We start from the raw sequence: 18,006 nt of genomic DNA, 5'->3' as shown, positions 1-18,006 counted from the left end.
TGTGTGGTTTCAACCACTGCCAAGCAGCAGCAGAATCATCCCCGGGAGCACAGCCCCGTCCTACGGGAGCTGCACTTGCACAAGCTGCAGCTCGTCCCTGCCTATCTCAGCTGATAACATGATCCCTGGGCAAGGGAGGATGCACACAGCCCAGATGGCTCTAGAAACAGCAAAATGAGAATATTCAGTTTCCACAGACGTCAGGACTCCTCCGGCTACGTCTCTGCTGCGCAGATGGAAACAGACTGCTCCCTGTGCCCAGAGACTGATAATTTGGTCACATTTAGTCATATTATCAGCAGCAGAGCCCTGGCACAAAGGCCACCTGCCACATTTCAGATTCCTAAAGCAAAACATGAAGTTACCAGGGCTCATTAAGTACCATGCTGACAGCTGTAAGCATGGACAAAGACATGTTAACACTCCAGTCTCACTCCAGAAACCTTCAGTGGTTCTCCCTGAAACTCTGAAAACACCAACCTGGGAAAAATGACAGTTACTGAGGTATCTATTCCTTGAAATAGTACACTGCTCTTAAAAAAAATAGATGAATTCTCAGTTATAAAGTTACATACTAGAACCTGTTACCTCTCCTCCACACTGAGGAAAGCAACCTGAGCTGGTAGGCAGTGAAATGGCTATTTCAAAAACAACAAAAGCAACCACCATCATCCATTCTGGGTTTCAGAAGCATGAAGCATGAAAATACCTTAAATTTCAAAATCATCTACCTGGAACCAGCGCCCCCACTGACCAATCTCATTGGTTTGCAGTCAACATTAAAAAGGGAAAAAAAGAAAAAGCTTAGTTCTGAGGTGGTCCTGCAAGAATAATTTTAAAATAAATTAAAATGTTTTGATTAATTATTCTTTTGAATACCAGGCTCTTGGATAGTTCCAACTCAGGGAGCACAACCTGCAGATGCAAAGAGCAGGAGCTCAGTTCTACATATACCAAGCAGTGAGATTCTCAGTTTCCCACAACTTTGCTTGTGAGATATTTTTTAACACACTAAAAATAAACACAGTTAAATCATGATTTACAGTCTATCACCACTTACTACAGCATAAAGTGCTACAGTAGCACAATAAGGTTACTGCTACATAAAATACCTTATGATGTTATTTTGACTTTGACATCTGATGTAATTTTATTTAGCATTTCATAAATCAGAGACAAAAGATCACCAATACTTGTCTCTCTGGAGCATTCTCACATTTACTTGTTTACTCTGCTATTATAATTATTGTTATTATTAGTGAAAGAAATGGAGTTCTGTGTGGTTACAGTGACCCAACTGCATTAAACCAATTGCAGGAACAGGACCTATGATTTTGATCATATTTTCCAGGCAGTTAAGACCACATTCATTTTAAATAAAAAATGCTTCAGCATCCTACAGCAGTCAAAAAGAGTTCCTGTGGTTTCCTGAGCTCCTTACCAGTTGGTACAATCACCAGATTTATAAAACTTCGCTTACTAAAATTAATCCTAAAAATCAATAAATAAATGTGGGTTAAATGCCACAAAGGAAAATAGTCCATAAATGAACTGTACAGTCATGGTTCTTATAAGAACAGTACACAGGATACACAGCAGAGAGAAAAACAGGTTGATCTAAAATACAGCACATCTCTTTTTCTTCATATTTTACCCAAGTAAAAGATTTCCCATGGAGGAAAAAACCAATCCTGCTGTAACTGCTGTAACTGCTAGAATTTGGTATGTATTTGCATGCATGAGGCTTATGAAACTGATGCTAGATGCTTACATTTTACAGAAAGGCCTACAAAGATTTTCTGACTCCCATCATTCTGCAGACCCTCTTAGGCTTTAGGAGATGTAGAGTCAATATTTAAGAATGTATGAGACTGATTTTGTACTAAATACTGGAGTTTCTGAACAGAAACTTGCTCATTCATCCCTGAAAACATCTATTTAAGTAATTCAAAGACATGGGTGAGGGGAATGGATTTGTAAGTATGACTTTGACACTTTTTTTTTCCCCTTACACTTATTTCCCTCCTTGGGATCTGCAGGAATGTGTAGGAGAAGCTCACACAGACAGGCCTGAAGGCTCCTGCACCTCACAGCCACCCTCTCATTATCCACCCAAGAACCAAATCCAGCAAAACTCTGGCCACACAGCAATATTCACAAAATGGTACCAGACCCTACTGAGCAGGAAAACACAACCACAGAGGAAAGAAAGAAGCAGTTAGTGAATGAGTAAAATAAAAAAAAAAGGTGAAGAAAATGGAAGAAGGCAAAGGAACAACTGAAAAAAAGATCAGAACAGGGTAAAAGGAATAAAGTGGGGTTTGTGTTTTTATTAAGATAGAAGTAGTAAACCATTGCAAGCAAACACTACAACTCTGTTGGCAGGGTTAGCTGAAAGGCAGGATTAACCGGAAAAGAAAACTTGATTTATGTTCTCATTCCACAGCTGGATCCTCATTAAGGAATTTAGGGAAATCTTCCATTTTTACTCATCCAGTAAGGAATTTATTGAAAGACTGTATGTAAAGCCTCTAAAATGAACAAAGAGAGATAGAGGAAGAGACTGAGGCAGGAATGACACCTTGTCTGCTGAATTCCAGCTCTCAACAAGTCCAGTTTATGAGACAGGATAAATGACTCAGTGACATGGAACCCAAAAATACACATCACACATGTACACCTCTGGTGCATATGTACAGGTTCAAGGCACACAAAGTTGAAGGCAGGAAAAATCTTCAAGAAAATATTTCAGTCATCTGTTTGGTTACTATAGGTGCTCTTAAAAGCTGCTTCCTAAAAGGTATTCCCAGGAAACTGCACTTAAATAATCTCTTCCTGCTTCTTACACACAGAGCTATACTAAATAATCTGAAATTTCAGAGAAAACATACTGTAAGCCTCTACTGTTTGGCAACAAAAAAAAATGTCAGCTGCCTCCAAAATAGGTTGGAAATTCACCTGGGAGTGACTTCCGTTTAGGAACTTTAACATTTGCTTTCAGCATTTTGCATTTCAATAATTTCACACAGACAATAATTTACAAAGATAATAATTTCCCCAAAAGAGAATTTCTGTATCCTAGTCAAAAAAATAAATTAAATCAGTGCAAATATCTTATGCAGTATCATAGTTTTAGAAGCTGGGAAACTAGGACATAATTGTCCAAGGTATTCTCCTGCACAGATGGTCAAGGTCCATCAAAGCTAGTAAAAATTTGGATCCGGTTATATGGACAACATAAAACAGAAATTAATCTAACAGAGAGACAGAAAAAGAAGTGCCAAGTAAGGAAGTAACATTTAGTATGGAAAATAAAACTCCAGCTAAAGGCTGCATCAAACTAGTTAAGCAAAGTTTTTCAAGAGAAATAAAAAAGGTTTCCTGTTTTTTTTCCTCTCTTCTAAGCCCTCCACTTCCATGGCAAACATTCAGCACCTTTGAGGCAGCCTGCCCGGCTATTACTAGGCTAATTTGTAACAGGGAACACCAAAAAAAGACAGAAAATGAGATATTTGCAGCAGTTTCTCTACAGGAGGGAGTGTTTTTGTTCGTTTCACTTGGGAAAAGTTTTGAAATGAGTCTTCAGGTTTCTTCTTCTTCTTACAAAACAAAGATGTATATGCCATCAAATTTTGATAAGCTCATACAGCCTCTGCTGAGGGAACAGATTTGCTGATGTATCTTTCTAGAAGTAAATATTTAGATTAGTCTTAGAGCTGAAGGATTATTTACCAAAACAGCAACTCACCACTTCATGAATGGATCGGTTGAAGCCATCATCTTCTGTAAGGATCAGCAAAATTATAAGGGCCATGTAAACATGGTGTGAATTCCTTTCTTCAACGTGATACAGAATTTCAAGAATTGGCAGAACCTTTAGGGAAGGAAAAATATGTGTATTAGTTTAGTCTTCAAATACCTCAGATACTAAACAGCGGCGGTTCTAAAGGTCCCGTGTATTGCCCTGCCCTTGACAATTCATACCAATTCCTCCCTCTTGAAACAACCACCCCTGAGCCGTGACATACAGTGTCCAAACACCTTCCATCTGCTTCGTTTTGTCTCACAAGAGAGTCTAAACAAGTGCTTTCTTGTGGTCAGAAATGGAATTTCAATCCCTAATAAATGAGATTCTCAGCCATACCAGTTACCATAATCTCCAAAAGCTTCAGTCCTCCTCTCTACACTATGTGGAAAAGAGAATTGTTAAACAAGATTTTCAGCAGTCCAAGCAAGAAAACAGTTGTGTCTACCCATCTGTGCTACCACAAAGCCTTCTCTGAAAAGCCTTTCCTCATCAAACCTAGCCAAGTATATCAAAGCTGAGGTGAATAGAGGCACTTTGAGACATGGAAGTTAAATCCCATTTTGGTGTGTGAAGATAATACCAGAAAGAAACCGGTTTGGGTTGGGTTAAGACTAGAAGAGGCCTGTTTTTCCAATTTTAGATAATATGCAGCCAAAGAGAACTGACTGATCATTATGATTAGAGTTCAGCCCAAGGTCTTGCAACATTTCCACCAGGATGAACAGCTTAAGCCAAACCCTTGCAAAAATAACGAAAATGAGATTTCATTGCAACAGCAAGCATACCTGAATGCTAGTCTAAAGTTAATCCAGATGCAAACGTTGTCTCTCTACCAAATGAAAATTAGCTTTCTACTGGCTCAGTACAACGTGGCTTCCCTGGGCTGCAGAAATAGGCTGAAATCACAAAAAGCCCTGGAAAAAGGAACTGGAGAAAGCCCTCAGTTCCAAGAAGCTTCTAGACACCTAAAAACTTGCTGTTTTTCAAAACAGGCCAAATGCAGCTGGATGAATCATGTGAAACCTATTCTGGTGAGCAGCCAGGACACCAAGTGCTTCACAAGCCTCTGAAGTTACCAAAATGTTCTCTTACAATCAACCATCCTCAAAACAGTTGAGACATACTAAACCAGTTTCTATTAGAATGAAATGAGATTGATCTAAATGCTGCAGGCAACAAAACCTTTTGACACATACTTTGGTCAGGGTCAAGGATGACAACAGAAGCAAAGGGAGAACATACATACAGTAATACTTTTTGTTAATATTAAATAAATATTAAAATTAAAATATTTTTTAAAAATTACACGCTGCAAACATCCTTCCCTTACCATTTCAAAGGATCCTTCAGAAACTTCTCTCCCCAGTGGAAACTAGAGTACCATCTTTGTGTTTTCTTAATATTAGTCTTGAGTAAAGACCAGGTTTTCCCTAGAACTCCTAGTTAGCATATAGACAAAAAAAATTGTCCTTTTCCTTGGATGGGGAGAAAGAGAGACAAACATCACTGCTTTAGTCCACCATTCAAATTGTTTTCATCTCCACAACTACATGCTACCTGTCTGTAGCTTTGCAGTGTAAAAGCACTGTCATTTCCACATCCAAGAGTTATTACAATAAGCTGGATGGAGCTGGAAGCAACATAAAACTAATGAAGAATTGCATTTACAACTGGACTTTGCAGGGAGAACAACAAAAGCCTTGCTGTAGGTAACCATTGGAACAACTTCTTAGGTTTCTAGACAGATCCCAGACGGAAGCACAGAATGGTTTGGGTTGGAAGAGACCTTTAAAGATAATTGTGATTCAGTCTGGTTGTGTTAAACCCTACAAACCACTCTGGCAAAACATATTCCTTCAGAACAGTGCAAAATATCAATTCTGTCTATGCACATTAATACTAATTGTAACTGAAAAAGTCCATTCATGTCCTTATGTGCTCCAAGCCCTGCAAGTGTGTTGCTGCAAACTACATTTAAAAATACATGATATTGAGACATTGCAGCCATTCCTCTACAAGCCAAGATGTGAAAGTGCTGTTACTAAAGCTCCATACTTGCTACTGAAGAGTAGTCTGGCACTCCAGATCATGGCAGTCAGTCCTCCTGTCCCAAACAAACCTCTGTTGCTTCCAAAACCTCCACTCCTTTGGCCACATTTCCCTTTCCACTCCTCTTTCAGGCTTTTCACTGTCTACACACTGGACAAAATTCAGGGAGGCAACTGGCAACTTAATTCTCTTTTATGTGCCATTTCCGGATGGAACCAGAATCAATTTATACACTTTCCATAATCTTTCCTCCTTCCAACATTTCTTCCTTTGTGTATTGATTGCTGGGGTGCATACACACCTTCAGGACAAGTATTACTGTTCTCAAAACAAAAACTAGTGAACAAGCCACCATTTCTATTAAAGAGTTACAATATATGATTCAATTAAAACTCTACTCATATGAAAATGTAAAATTGGAAATACTCTGGGAGATGGCTGGGAGGAGTCTTGGGTGGAGGCTGGAGGAGACAGTTTTCTTCAAAAGAGAAAGACTTTTAGGTAGTTTCCTTGGAGAAGTCTGGGGCAGAAACCTGGGTCTCAGGTCTCTAGAAGAATTCAAAGAACCCTGGGAGATGCCTGGAAGGAGTCTCAAGTGAATCTTGGAAGTGAGATCCGGTATTTAAAGAGCAAAAACATCTCAGGTATCTTCTCTGAAGGAGTCCAAGGCTGCTGCCTGGGACCTCAGGTGTCTCAAATAAAGGTGGAAACTGCAGGAGATGCCTGGGAGGAGTCTCAGGAGGATTCTGGAAGAGACAGATTCCTCCAAAAGAGAAGAATCCTCTCAGTTAATATTTTAATTATATTAAAATTTATCTAGACATTCAACTGAAATACTTTTCTACGCTTCTATGTTACATACATGCATTAAAACTTTGGTACCTATCTCACACAATCGTTTTATCCTATCCTATATTGAGAAGACAGCCACCACATCTTTTGTATTGCTGACCCTTTTCTCACGGTCATCACACTACCTCTACTGCACCACTACTAACACTTCTCCCTTAGGAGCAGCTTTTAACTGGCAAGAAACAGCCACCATTAAAAAGTTACTTTTAATCCCCAAGACAAGTAAAATACGTAAAAACAGACACTGAAAATTGCAGGTGCTATATTCAGTCCAGGGTTGGTTTCCCCAGTAAAGTTTAAAAATACATTGTCTTTAGTAATCCACAAAATACAATCAGTAACCTGCTTAAGACAAATTTATACGACAGGAAAAAATATTCCTGTACCATCAGCTGATAAAAATACATCATCATTTATGCTATTTCATTCCAGTCATGTTGAGCAGCAACAAAATCTCAACTCAGCAGCTAAAGCAAACACATCCAATAGCTCATTTCTTACATGCAGAAATCTCACTGGTATATTTACTTGCAATATTGGTGCTAATTGCTCTTTCAAACAGAAGAAGCTCAACAGTCTCCCACCCACAGACCAGAACACTTTCCTGATCAAAAAATGTGCTAACTGCACTCTATTTCACCTGTCCCACCACTTTCTGGAAGATGCCTGCAAGCACTTTGAAAAGGACAGCCAAATACTAGATGTAAACTTCTCTAACAGAAGATTCTCTAGCATCAGATATTTAATCAAGTTATTTTAAAAAATGAAGTCATGAAGGACACACAAAGATCCTATTCATTTTGCCAAGCAGAATTATAGTAAGACCAAAATAGGTTCTTTATTAACAATAAAACACAAAGTCCAACGGAAGGTGAAGGTATTTAGCTATAATTGGCAGAGAGGGATTCATACAAATGAGGAAGTGAGCTGAGACAGTATCTGTTGTACCAGCTAAGAAAAACAAACTGTTTTAATTTAAAAGTTAAACTGAAGTTGAAAAAGAGCAGAGACACATTTCAAAAATCCTTATGAAATGTTACAGGTCACCTTCTGGTGATGGTTCCTGGGCATAGAAAGGGAGACAAATTAAAATGGAGGAAAACACAACATATGGGATGCACTGAGAGCAAAGAAACAGGAAAAACCTGCAAAATCCCCTAAAGTTTAGGATGAGCTCTGAGCTGCCTGTGGACATGATCTCATATAGCACCTAGATACCCTTATACCTCATTCATCCAACTGCCTCTGTACAAAGAGGCCACTGATTTACACCACATGCCCCCAAAAAGCCCTCCACCCTCATTCAAAGATCATTTTGACTCTGAATTAATGACCTTACTGCTTTAGTCCTGTATCTCTGGATGGTGGGAATCAGGCTCTAGTTCTTATCATCCCTCTCCACATGCAGAGATTCCTGTTTTTTCAAGGATTCCTCTTTATGAAGGCACATACACATCCTGATACTCCCCGAGCTCTTCTCTGACCAGCTGGAGCTAGCTTCTTAGGCCTCTCAGAGTGTTATTGTTAATTTTAAAGCAAAAACTGCCATGTTTCTCAACACTGGCCCATTTTTCAATAGTCTTTAACTATTTCATAAAGTCTGGAAGTATAATACCAGAACAGTATACAGCATATCAGCACCACTCTTGTCATACAGGGAAGGACTGCCAGCTCCAGTACTCAAGTCCCTTCATATCATTTTCAAGTCTAAGACTGAATTACTCCTTTCCACCACAGGACTTTAGTTAGGAGGTCATGATTTCTTTGTCCAGTAGCCCTCCCAATTCCTTTTGGGTCTGGCTCAGCCTGCCTTACTGAGCAATTAAAACTGCTCTTCTCAGTTGGTTGCTGCTTATCCTTATCTACTGGCCCGGCAAAAACAAGATTGGACAAAGATGTCAGTAACTTGTCAGCAGAGATCATAAAGAAGCAGCATGAAGAGCAAAATAAGAGCAGTTTCAAATGTTGGTATGGGAAAAAAAATCAAAATATCCACAAAAAACGTATTTTCAACTTTTCAGTGATCCTCTTCTGAATTTTTTCAGCTTTTCCCATGAAGTGTTTAAAGTTGTTGATAATTTCTGGGATTTTCTGACTATTTCTTTTAAGGTGATAATATGAAAATATCTTACACTGCAGAGCATCTAAGTACCTGCATCTTGGCTTGTTTTGACAGATGCACAGCACTGTTTTTCTGGAAGCTTTACAGCGTATCCGACACCATAATTATAAAACAATGCACACACCTAATATTTACTTGTTTAGAGCAACCTGGGATAGTGGAAGGCATCCTTGCACATGCAGGGGATTTGAACAAGATGGACTTCAAGGTCCCTTCCAACCCAAACCCTTCTGGGATTCTATTCTGTGATTCTAAAGATACAACAAATTGTTATGGTTAGCAGCTGTTAACTTGTCATATCACACACTAGCAACCCCAAAAATTATACACGACCATTTGTTCACAGAATTCATGCAAAATGACTCAGCCCTTGCCTACATAATCTACAGTGGACACAGGTTCAGTCTTGAATCAATTCAGCATCAACCATCTCACCCCAGTTTGCCAACAGTGTCGTCTATCAACTCCGATTTTAGCAATACATCTGCTAGAACTTGGACAGAAACCAAACTCACTCCATATCTGCCACCAAACAGGCAAGGGATCTAATTACCTGGCAAGATTTCAAATATTAAAATGGAAAGGGTCCTCTATTCTGTTACCAATTCCCCTAGACAGCCATTATCTTATTAAAGGAATGCTTTTTAATAAGTAAGATTTGTTGAAGTGGTTTGTGACATAACTAAAGTGTGGAACATAAGCTAATTTATAACCTACAAAAGCCATACCAGGTGTCTGTTATATTGGCCATTAACCACAATCCTATTTAAGTGGCTAAAAAGGCACTATAGTTGTATTTCTATAAAATCTGTGAGCTGCTCCTCGAGGAGTTTCAGTCTTAGGTCAACCCTGTAAGACATTTGGCATGTTAGTTCAGTTACAGCTCATTTTGTTAACTATTACTCTTGAAAGTACAGGGCAAGCTTGTGAAACTTTTTGGCCTGAATATCCAAAAGAGATAAATAAAATAATGAATACAATGATATCTGCTACCAGTTTCTCTACACCATGATCAGAAGTGAGCAGGTTTGACTGGGTCATGATAGTGGCACAAAGAAGGAGAGAATCCAAGACAGTCTTGTAGCTTTACCAGTACCACCCTTGACTGCACTGACATGTTTAGCACCACACTCCTGAGATGACGTAACAAAAATAAGTGAGCTAGAACTGGTGAAGATCCAGAATCTACTGCTCCCACTGCAGAACACAGGCCACTTGCAGCTGGTGACAGCCAAGCTTGCAGGGCCAATCCCACGTGATGAGAACAAAGGAGGCAGAGAAGGACTCACCAGATTTTCTATGTCTGTCCGTGCCAACACGTAGGTCCGCATATTGCTGTTCTGATGCAGAAGCATGTATAAGAGAAGAGTGGCTTGATCAGATTTCTGCTGCTCACATAAAGCTGTGTATAAACTGTTAAAGTTAATCTGGAAAGCATGTGGATTTGATGATGAAAAAGCGGTATTATCTGAAATAAAGAAATAAAAGAAAATCTTCAACAAATACATTTATCATTCAGTTATTTGTTAATTTTATAAAATCTCTGGGGGTAATATTTAATACACCACAGAAAGCAAGAAATAAAAATCACCTGTGACTCTTATCACCAATGGTCATAAACCTTAACAGAGTCTCATTAAGGTTTAGTTGTGCCAAAAAGCTGAGGCTGTCCTCCCATATGAGCTTGAGTAAGACCCCCATACCTGCACAAAACATTTGCTTTTTTCATAAAACAATTTTGTCCCTCCTTATGGCTTCCATTGCTAGGAAGGAATGTGATCCCAGGAGCTGCTGGAAGGGGGGCAGCCATAAGGTCTTTTCTGGAACCAATATATCAACAATTAACATCCGAACCCTGCACATCAAACTTAAAGGTTTAGTTCTCTGGCATTAAGGTGGAGTATGTCCCATTCACCCTTTTTTGGGATGGCATGAAGGGGGGATGTGCATAGGTCAAGATTACTGTGACATCTCGGTGAAACAGCTGTCAGGACTTTAGAGGTGTGTGGTGGGGAGTTTGGTGGGTTGAGTGACATTGTCAGACATCCCTCAAGGTAACAGCACTTTGTTCATAGTCACAATATACTCTGTGCCAGGGCTGGAAACTAAAATAAAACAGATTTCTGTTCACAGAACCTTTACCAGTTTCAATAAAAATGTCCATCTGCACAGATCTCTAAGGTCTAGAAATTCCCTTTGGAAACAGAAAATGCTAGTACTTACAGGGGACTTTTCAAGAGCATGGAGAGTGAGAGAATTTATACATGGGCAAATAGCCATAGGACAAGGGGGAAGGGTTTTATACTGAAAGAAAAAACATTTAGAGAGATCAGGAAGAAATTCTTCCCTGGTAGAGTGGGCAGGCCCTGGCACAGGGTGCCCAGAGAAGCTGGGGCTGCCACTGGATCCCTGGAATTGTCCAAGGTCAGGTTGGACAGGGCTTGGAGCAACCTGGGATGGTGGAAGGTGTCCCTGCCCATGGCAGGAGAGTTGAAACTGTTGATCCTGAAGGTCCCTTCCAACCCAAAGCACACTGCGGTTCTATGATTTTAAGCCCATATTCTTATTGAAGTTTGCTAAGTAGCTTTCAGCACAGAAGAGTGTGGCAGTCGTCAAGTATTTTGAACAACATTTCCACCCACTCTGGATGGAAAAAGTGCTTGGAATTGCTGCAGGAGCACTGCAGGAGCCCTGGCTACCATTGGTTTTGTGGGGCCCAGCAGACAGAGTGCCGGGGAGCCACCGCTCCTCTTGGCCAGGGCAAGGGGAGGACAGCTCCAGCCATTGAGCTGGAGGCAGCAGGAGGCCCTGGAGCAGGACTCCTGCCTGTAGGAGCTGGGAACCACACAGAGATGCAGCCCTGCAGCTATGGAAACCCTGCCTGTCCCCAAACCATGCACCCACAGGAGCAGCAGAGACCCCAACCTGGCCTTCCTCAACTACTGATCACGATTATGGACCAGCTGGTTTAAAACCTTCCTGCTTTGGGTAGGAATTTCCCTTTCAGAGGGAAAACCTGGATGTAGACAGCAAAATCAGAACAATTCAGTCCTTGGTGCCACAGGTGTTGAGAAGCTCCCCTTGGCTTTGCAGCTTCACTTCTGCAGGTGTTTAAGCTGTGCCACTGGGATTTACAGCATGCCAATATCAGTTTATAAAAGGATACTAAAAAGTCCAGTAAAATCAAAATCTAAACAGAATTAAAGAAATTTACCAGCAACACCGGCATATCCTGCAGAACATTAAATGGATCAACAGAAAAATTAAACTGTCCTAGACCACGTACAAAAAAAACCCAAACCTATCCTGAATTATTCTAGTTTTGTCCAATTAAATTATAGAAATTATTTCAACAAAAATGCCAATTTGCCTTTTATAGTATATATTATGGCAGCAGCCAGCCTTTTTTTTTTCACATTACTTCCCTCTTAGAAACCCCTTAGAATGTTCACAGAAATCAAATTTAAGCTCAATTACGAGTATTGCTAGTGGAAACAAGTTTCTGGGAAACAATAAGTCATTCTATCAACATACACATGTAGAAAAAATACAGCTTTTCATGCTACATTTGACACAAAATAAGTTGTTTGAAAATTTTATAATGATATATGTAGAGTGTGCTTTAATGAAATATATTACAGGCTACTGATGGCATGAAACAAAGTGAACCAAAATTCAACACTAAAAGAAGCTTGCAGTTTGAAGACAGAACAAAACAAAAACTTTATCAACGGTTTGATCTCAACTACCTGTAAATGGTATCCAAATAAATCAAAGAAGCATGTTAGGACTCAGAATTGTTCTTATGAGAACAATCCTCCACCTTCACAACCCAATAAATTTTCCTAGGTAATGGTGAATTAATTTAGAGCTCAACCTGGTTAAAACTTAATGGATAAAGGAATACAAAACAACCCCAGAAGAAAGTGTGTAACTCAGGATATTACTGCGGCTTCTCAGGTTGTCATACAGCTCCTGAGCTCTGTGCATGGTGCCAACCTGCACAATGCCAATGAAAGGTAAAACCACACAGCTCAGACTCAGAGATTTAAGTATAAAGTATACATGGAAAATGGTGGAGTCCCCATCCCTACAGGAATTTAAAAGCCATGTGGATGTGGCACTTAGGGGCATGGGGTAGTGGTGGCTTTGGCAGTGCTGGGGAATGGCTGGACTTGGAGGGCATTCCCAGCCTAAGTGGTCCTGTGATTCTGTGACAGGCACAGGCTGCACACTGAGCTATCTAGATAGAACAAGCAGTGTTAGGGCATTCCCATGTCCCAAACAAGACCCTCTGCCAGTCAGTGCCACATGGCACCTGCAGATACCTGACACACCTGTCTCCTCAAAATCCAGACAAGCGGCAATACAACTCTGAAACCTCCCATACATACAAAATTCATGCAAGTGTTTAGGTTGAACATTTTTTTCTTTTCTTGAAATACAAGAATACAGTCAGCAAACCCAGGTAGCAATTTAATTCTTTATCTTCTCTCTAAGGACTATGACTCCAGGACAAAAAGTGCTACAAATTTTTAGGGGACTCCTGCAGATTCTTGGATAACTAATCTACTTATAGGTTAGTTTTATGTGTATTTTATGAAGTTATAAAGTCACAGAACCAACAAGGTCAGCAGGAACCTTTAAGAACTTCTAGCTCAGGAAGTCAACTGGATCAGGATTATGAAGCTTTCTAGTATTTCTCAACAGAAGAAAGAAGTATTCTCCCTCTGTCCCCACCATTGAGTTCCAGCAGCTGAAGAACTCCACCTCAAAACTCCCAGATAAAGAAGCGTTATTACTGTTCTTCCATTCATGTGCTGGAGGGACAACAAATCTTGGAAAGAGAACCTCTAAGCAATCACTGCATCTTAAAACTCTATTTCATCAGTTCAGGCTCAGAAGTAAGAAGAGATACAAACCTTGTGTGTTCTTGAAGGACATGATGGCTTGCCTGTACGGATTTGGGATGTCTGGAGCATCAGTCAGGTTGGCCAGGACCAGCAGCAGCAGCAGGCTCTGGCTGGCCAGAGGGGAGCACTGCTCCAGCTGTGCTGACGATTTGCTGCCCACCCCACCCAGCGTGAACACTGTCCACAGGCCAGCTGCAGAGAAAAAATAACAAATAACAGGTTTGGTCATATTTTGGTCGTATTTTAATAAACAAGGCTATTTTAGACAGTGGGTTTAGATTAGATATTGGAACAAAATCCTTCCCGGGGAGGGTGAGCAAGCCCTGGCACAGGGTGTCCAGAGAAGCTGCAGCTGCCCCTGGATCCCTGGAAGTGGCCAAGGCCAGGTTGGACAGGGCCTGGAGCAATCTGAGATAGTGGAAGGTGTCCCTGCCCATGGCAGGGGGTGGAACTGGGTGGTCTTTAAGGTCCTTCCAGCCAAAACATTCTGTGATTCCACAATCGTACATTGTGCATGTACAGCTCCAATAGTAACCCATAAGGTATAAAGCCAATGTAATGTCCCTGAAGGCTGCTTGAAAAAACTTTCATCACACTACCTAAACTTCGATGATTTGACCTCAAATGCAGAGAAATTTTCACACTTACAGCACTAACAAGAATTAACTCCAATACCAAACTACTGCATTTGAAATTCCTGTTCCTAATTACAGAGTTGGTGAAACTAGATGACCAGCTACATACACAAATTACTTATTAAATACTAATTAGAAGTAGGAAGAAGGAGCATCAGAGAAGGATTAAAGGACTCCCCTCATCCCTCTCCAGCAAGTCCATTCGTCCTTATACCCTTGCCACTGCTCATGGGACTGCACTACAGCATTGGAAAAAAACTGAGAAAAGCACCAAAACTGAAACAGGGATGCTGCAGACTCAGCATTATTGGAGCACAAAGTCAGAGGAAAGGACAAAACCTCTATGGTTATCACATCTGGGCTCTTGATACATTCATTCCCAGGGGATAAGGAGCAGCCCCTCCCAACAGTATTAGATTCATCCCCAAATGCTTGCCTAGCAGTTCATATTTTTTAGTGCATCTTGAAATTTTATGGCAGAGACTAAGCATTTCATCAAATTGTTAATTTGAAAGGTCAAAGCTTTGAGTTATACAGGAAAAAAAAATAGTAAGTTCTACTTTAAAAAAGGTACATCCTTATTTTCTCTTTTAATTAATGCCTAAATGAAAAATTGATTACAACACACCTTCTTAAAGAAAACAGAAAAACTAAGAAAAGTTTATTTTTCAATCTTCTAGTCCGCAAGACTCAAGGTGCAAATGATAAAAACCTGTAAGCCATTTGAATGCAAAACATTAAAGCATAACCAATTAAAATAATTTCAACTACTCTTAGCCCTACAAAATTTCAAGCCACTCAATGACTATTTTTCTTCTAATGTAATTATACAGTCAGCTTATGTAAAAAAACAATGCCCCCTCATTAGGACAATTGCAGGGCAATTACTGCCATGTCATGGGCAAGGCAACTAATGCCACTCAGTGTTAAGCAGCTTGAGAGAGTTCTTATAATAAAAAGTACTATAATTGCAGCCTTCTTAGCAAAACTTTCATGTTACATTAATAACCCTTTATCACCATATTTTTCATCCACTGTTCTTATCAGAATGAATCATGCTGACCATGAAGTTTTTAAGCTCACATGAGTTAACCGGAGAGCTAACATGCAAAGAAGCTATTTCTGAAACCCTGAAACAACTGAACATTTATCACATGTAAAATGATAATATATAATATATAATATATAAAGTAAATTAAAATTAATATTAATTAATATGTAATACATATTAAATAAATAAAAATTCTCATTTTTAAACTTTAATGTAGTTCTTGTTTTTAATTTTTTACCACCCCATCCTTCTGTGGCTGCCATCTGCCATTACTCTGTCTTTCCTCAATACTTAGGAAAAGAGAGATATGGCAAAAACACCTATTATTAATCTGAATTTTCCATCCAGGAGAATGAGGTCACTATGTCTGATAGAAATCTGCACATTAATATGTGGCCTAAGTAACCACCTGAAGTTCTCTCGTGTATTGACAAGTCCTTCAGAAAACCAATCCCAAGTAACAGGTTCATAACATTCATTTCTGTTACAAGGGCACTGTCACATTAGGTGCTAAGTATTGGCTGACGCTTCCAACACACTCAAATTAAAACCATTTTAAAGGAAAATATTGTTTCTGATCATGAACAGCAGCTTAAAATGCTAGATAAAAATTTAAAAAAATTTTAAAAATAGGTAAAGAGCCTGGGAGGACAGTGGGACAGGAAGTTTCTAGCTGTATGTAGCAGTATTTTCACAATATCTGAAATACTACTTTGTTAAACCTAATTTTATATTTATGCATATTTCAAAATTAAAAGACTATATTTAACTTCTTTAACACAGTAACAAAAGTAACTAAAACAAAGTAACTTATGCCACACTCCCTTAGAACTTTCCTTAATATATTCTTTTCAGATTCTGAAGAAAAATAGACACTGATACAGTGTGGACAGAATAATATTTTAGATTCTGCTTCTTCAGAACATCACAGGAAAAAAAAAACCGCAGAATAAAAGGAAGAAAATTCCATGTTTAAAAGGGATGAAGGCCATGTTGGACAGGCCTTGGAGAACCTGGGATAATGGAAGGTGTCCCCACCCATGGCAGGGGTTAGAAGATGAGCTTTGAAATCCCTTCCAACCCAAATCATCCATGATTCCATGAAAACTCCTGTAAAAGCCAACAGGATAGCCATAGATGGCTGCAACAGTACTAGTTCTGCCTGCCATCATTACAGGCATGAAGAGAAATTTGACTAAATGTTTCAATATATAGATTGGATTTCTTTCATTTTGAGTTTTTTTTTATTTTACTTCTGTCCTCTTGTCATTTTTTTATACATCACAAGATAAATACAAATTCCAGACGTTTTTGTTAAGCTTTCTACATCTGCGAGGTGGTAAAGATCAGCTAGGTTTCTCAAAACTGAACCACTAAACTGTGAAAAGGAGGGAAGAACAGATTACCTGAAATAGCATCATGAGGCAAACTGCTTCTGAAGATTTATAAAATCTTGAAAAGGCTCTGAAGTACCAAATACTACCTTTCTGGTCCCAGTTATAAACCTGATGAAGTCAACAATCCACAACCCTAAAACAGTCACTTCAACATTGTTGTAGTTTAACAGCACACAGCCAATCAGTCTCTTCTCTCTCACCAGATGGGGAAGAGAACTGAGAGAAAACACAATATTCATGGGTTGAGAGGAAGGCAATTCAATAGGACTGAAAAAGAAGGGAAAATGATGATTATAATAATGATGATAAAAGAATATACAGAGGAAGTGATGCACAGTGCAGTTGCTCACCACCTGCTGCAGACCATGAAGCAGTGTCCACCCACCCCTGGGCAACACCCCCCAGTTTTATTGCTCAGCATGACAGGATATGGAATATCCCTTCAACCAGTTGGGTCAGCTCTTCCGAATGTGTCCCCTTCCAGCTCTTTGTGCCTTAAGAAAACTTGAAGCTTATCCCATTCTAACCCCTGCCATGGGCAGGGACACCTTCCACCATCCCAGGTTGCTCCAAGCCCTGTCCAGCCTGGTCTGGGACACTTCCAGGGATCCAGGGGCAGCCACAGCTTCTCTGAGAAACCTGTGCTGGGGCCTGCCCACCCTCACAGCCAGGAATTTCTTCCTAGATTATAAGAAGGTGACAAGTCCTTGACTCAGCATAAGCGTGATTTAGCAACAACTAAAATGTCAGGGTGATATTAACATTACCCAGCACTGCAACTCTATCCAAGCTGAAAACAAGACAAACATTGAGATATTTGCATCATGTATTTCATTTATACAGTTTACTGTTTTCTGCAGAATACTTTCAATTGAGTATCTCTAATATTTGTCCATCACTTCTAACTGTGTCCAGCTCTGGGCTCTCCAGTACAAGAGAGACATGGAGCTCCCGGAGGGGGTCCAGTGGAGAGTGACACATATACTGAAGTGCCTGGAGCATTTCTGTGTCCAGGAAAGGCTGAGGGAGCTGGGGCTGCTCAGCCTTGAGAAGAACCCCAACTGAGAGGGGCCTCAGCCCTGGGTGTCCCTGGGTGTCTCTGGGTGTCCCTGGATGTCTCTGGGTGTCCCTGGGTGTCCCTGGGTGCAGGGAGGTCAGAGCAGAGCCCAGCAACAGCAC

The 18,006-nt window shown here is 40.0% G+C and overlaps 1 protein-coding gene across 5 annotated transcripts in view; it reads right to left on the bottom strand.

Annotated features, from left to right (window-relative positions):
- The window catches only part of DYM (dymeclin), a 211,596-nt gene that overhangs the window by 119,860 nt on the left and 73,730 nt on the right, over positions 1 to 18,006 (bottom strand). For all 5 annotated transcript variants that reach the window (XM_058827192.1, XM_058827194.1, XM_058827193.1 and 2 more), the window contains 3 exons: positions 13,754 to 13,936; positions 10,121 to 10,299; positions 3,749 to 3,874 (listed from right to left, as the gene is read on the bottom strand). In XM_058827192.1, the coding sequence (XP_058683175.1) occupies positions 3,749 to 3,874; positions 10,121 to 10,299; positions 13,754 to 13,936 (488 nt within the window). The remainder of the gene's footprint in view (positions 1 to 3,748; positions 3,875 to 10,120; positions 10,300 to 13,753; positions 13,937 to 18,006) is intronic.

The sequence above is a fragment of the Poecile atricapillus genome, chromosome Z (genome assembly GCF_030490865.1).
Source record: "Poecile atricapillus isolate bPoeAtr1 chromosome Z, bPoeAtr1.hap1, whole genome shotgun sequence".
Lineage (NCBI taxonomy): Eukaryota > Metazoa > Chordata > Aves > Passeriformes > Paridae > Poecile > Poecile atricapillus.
The sequence above is the reverse complement of the archived record's forward strand: the minus strand, read 5'-3'. Positions and strand labels throughout refer to the sequence as shown.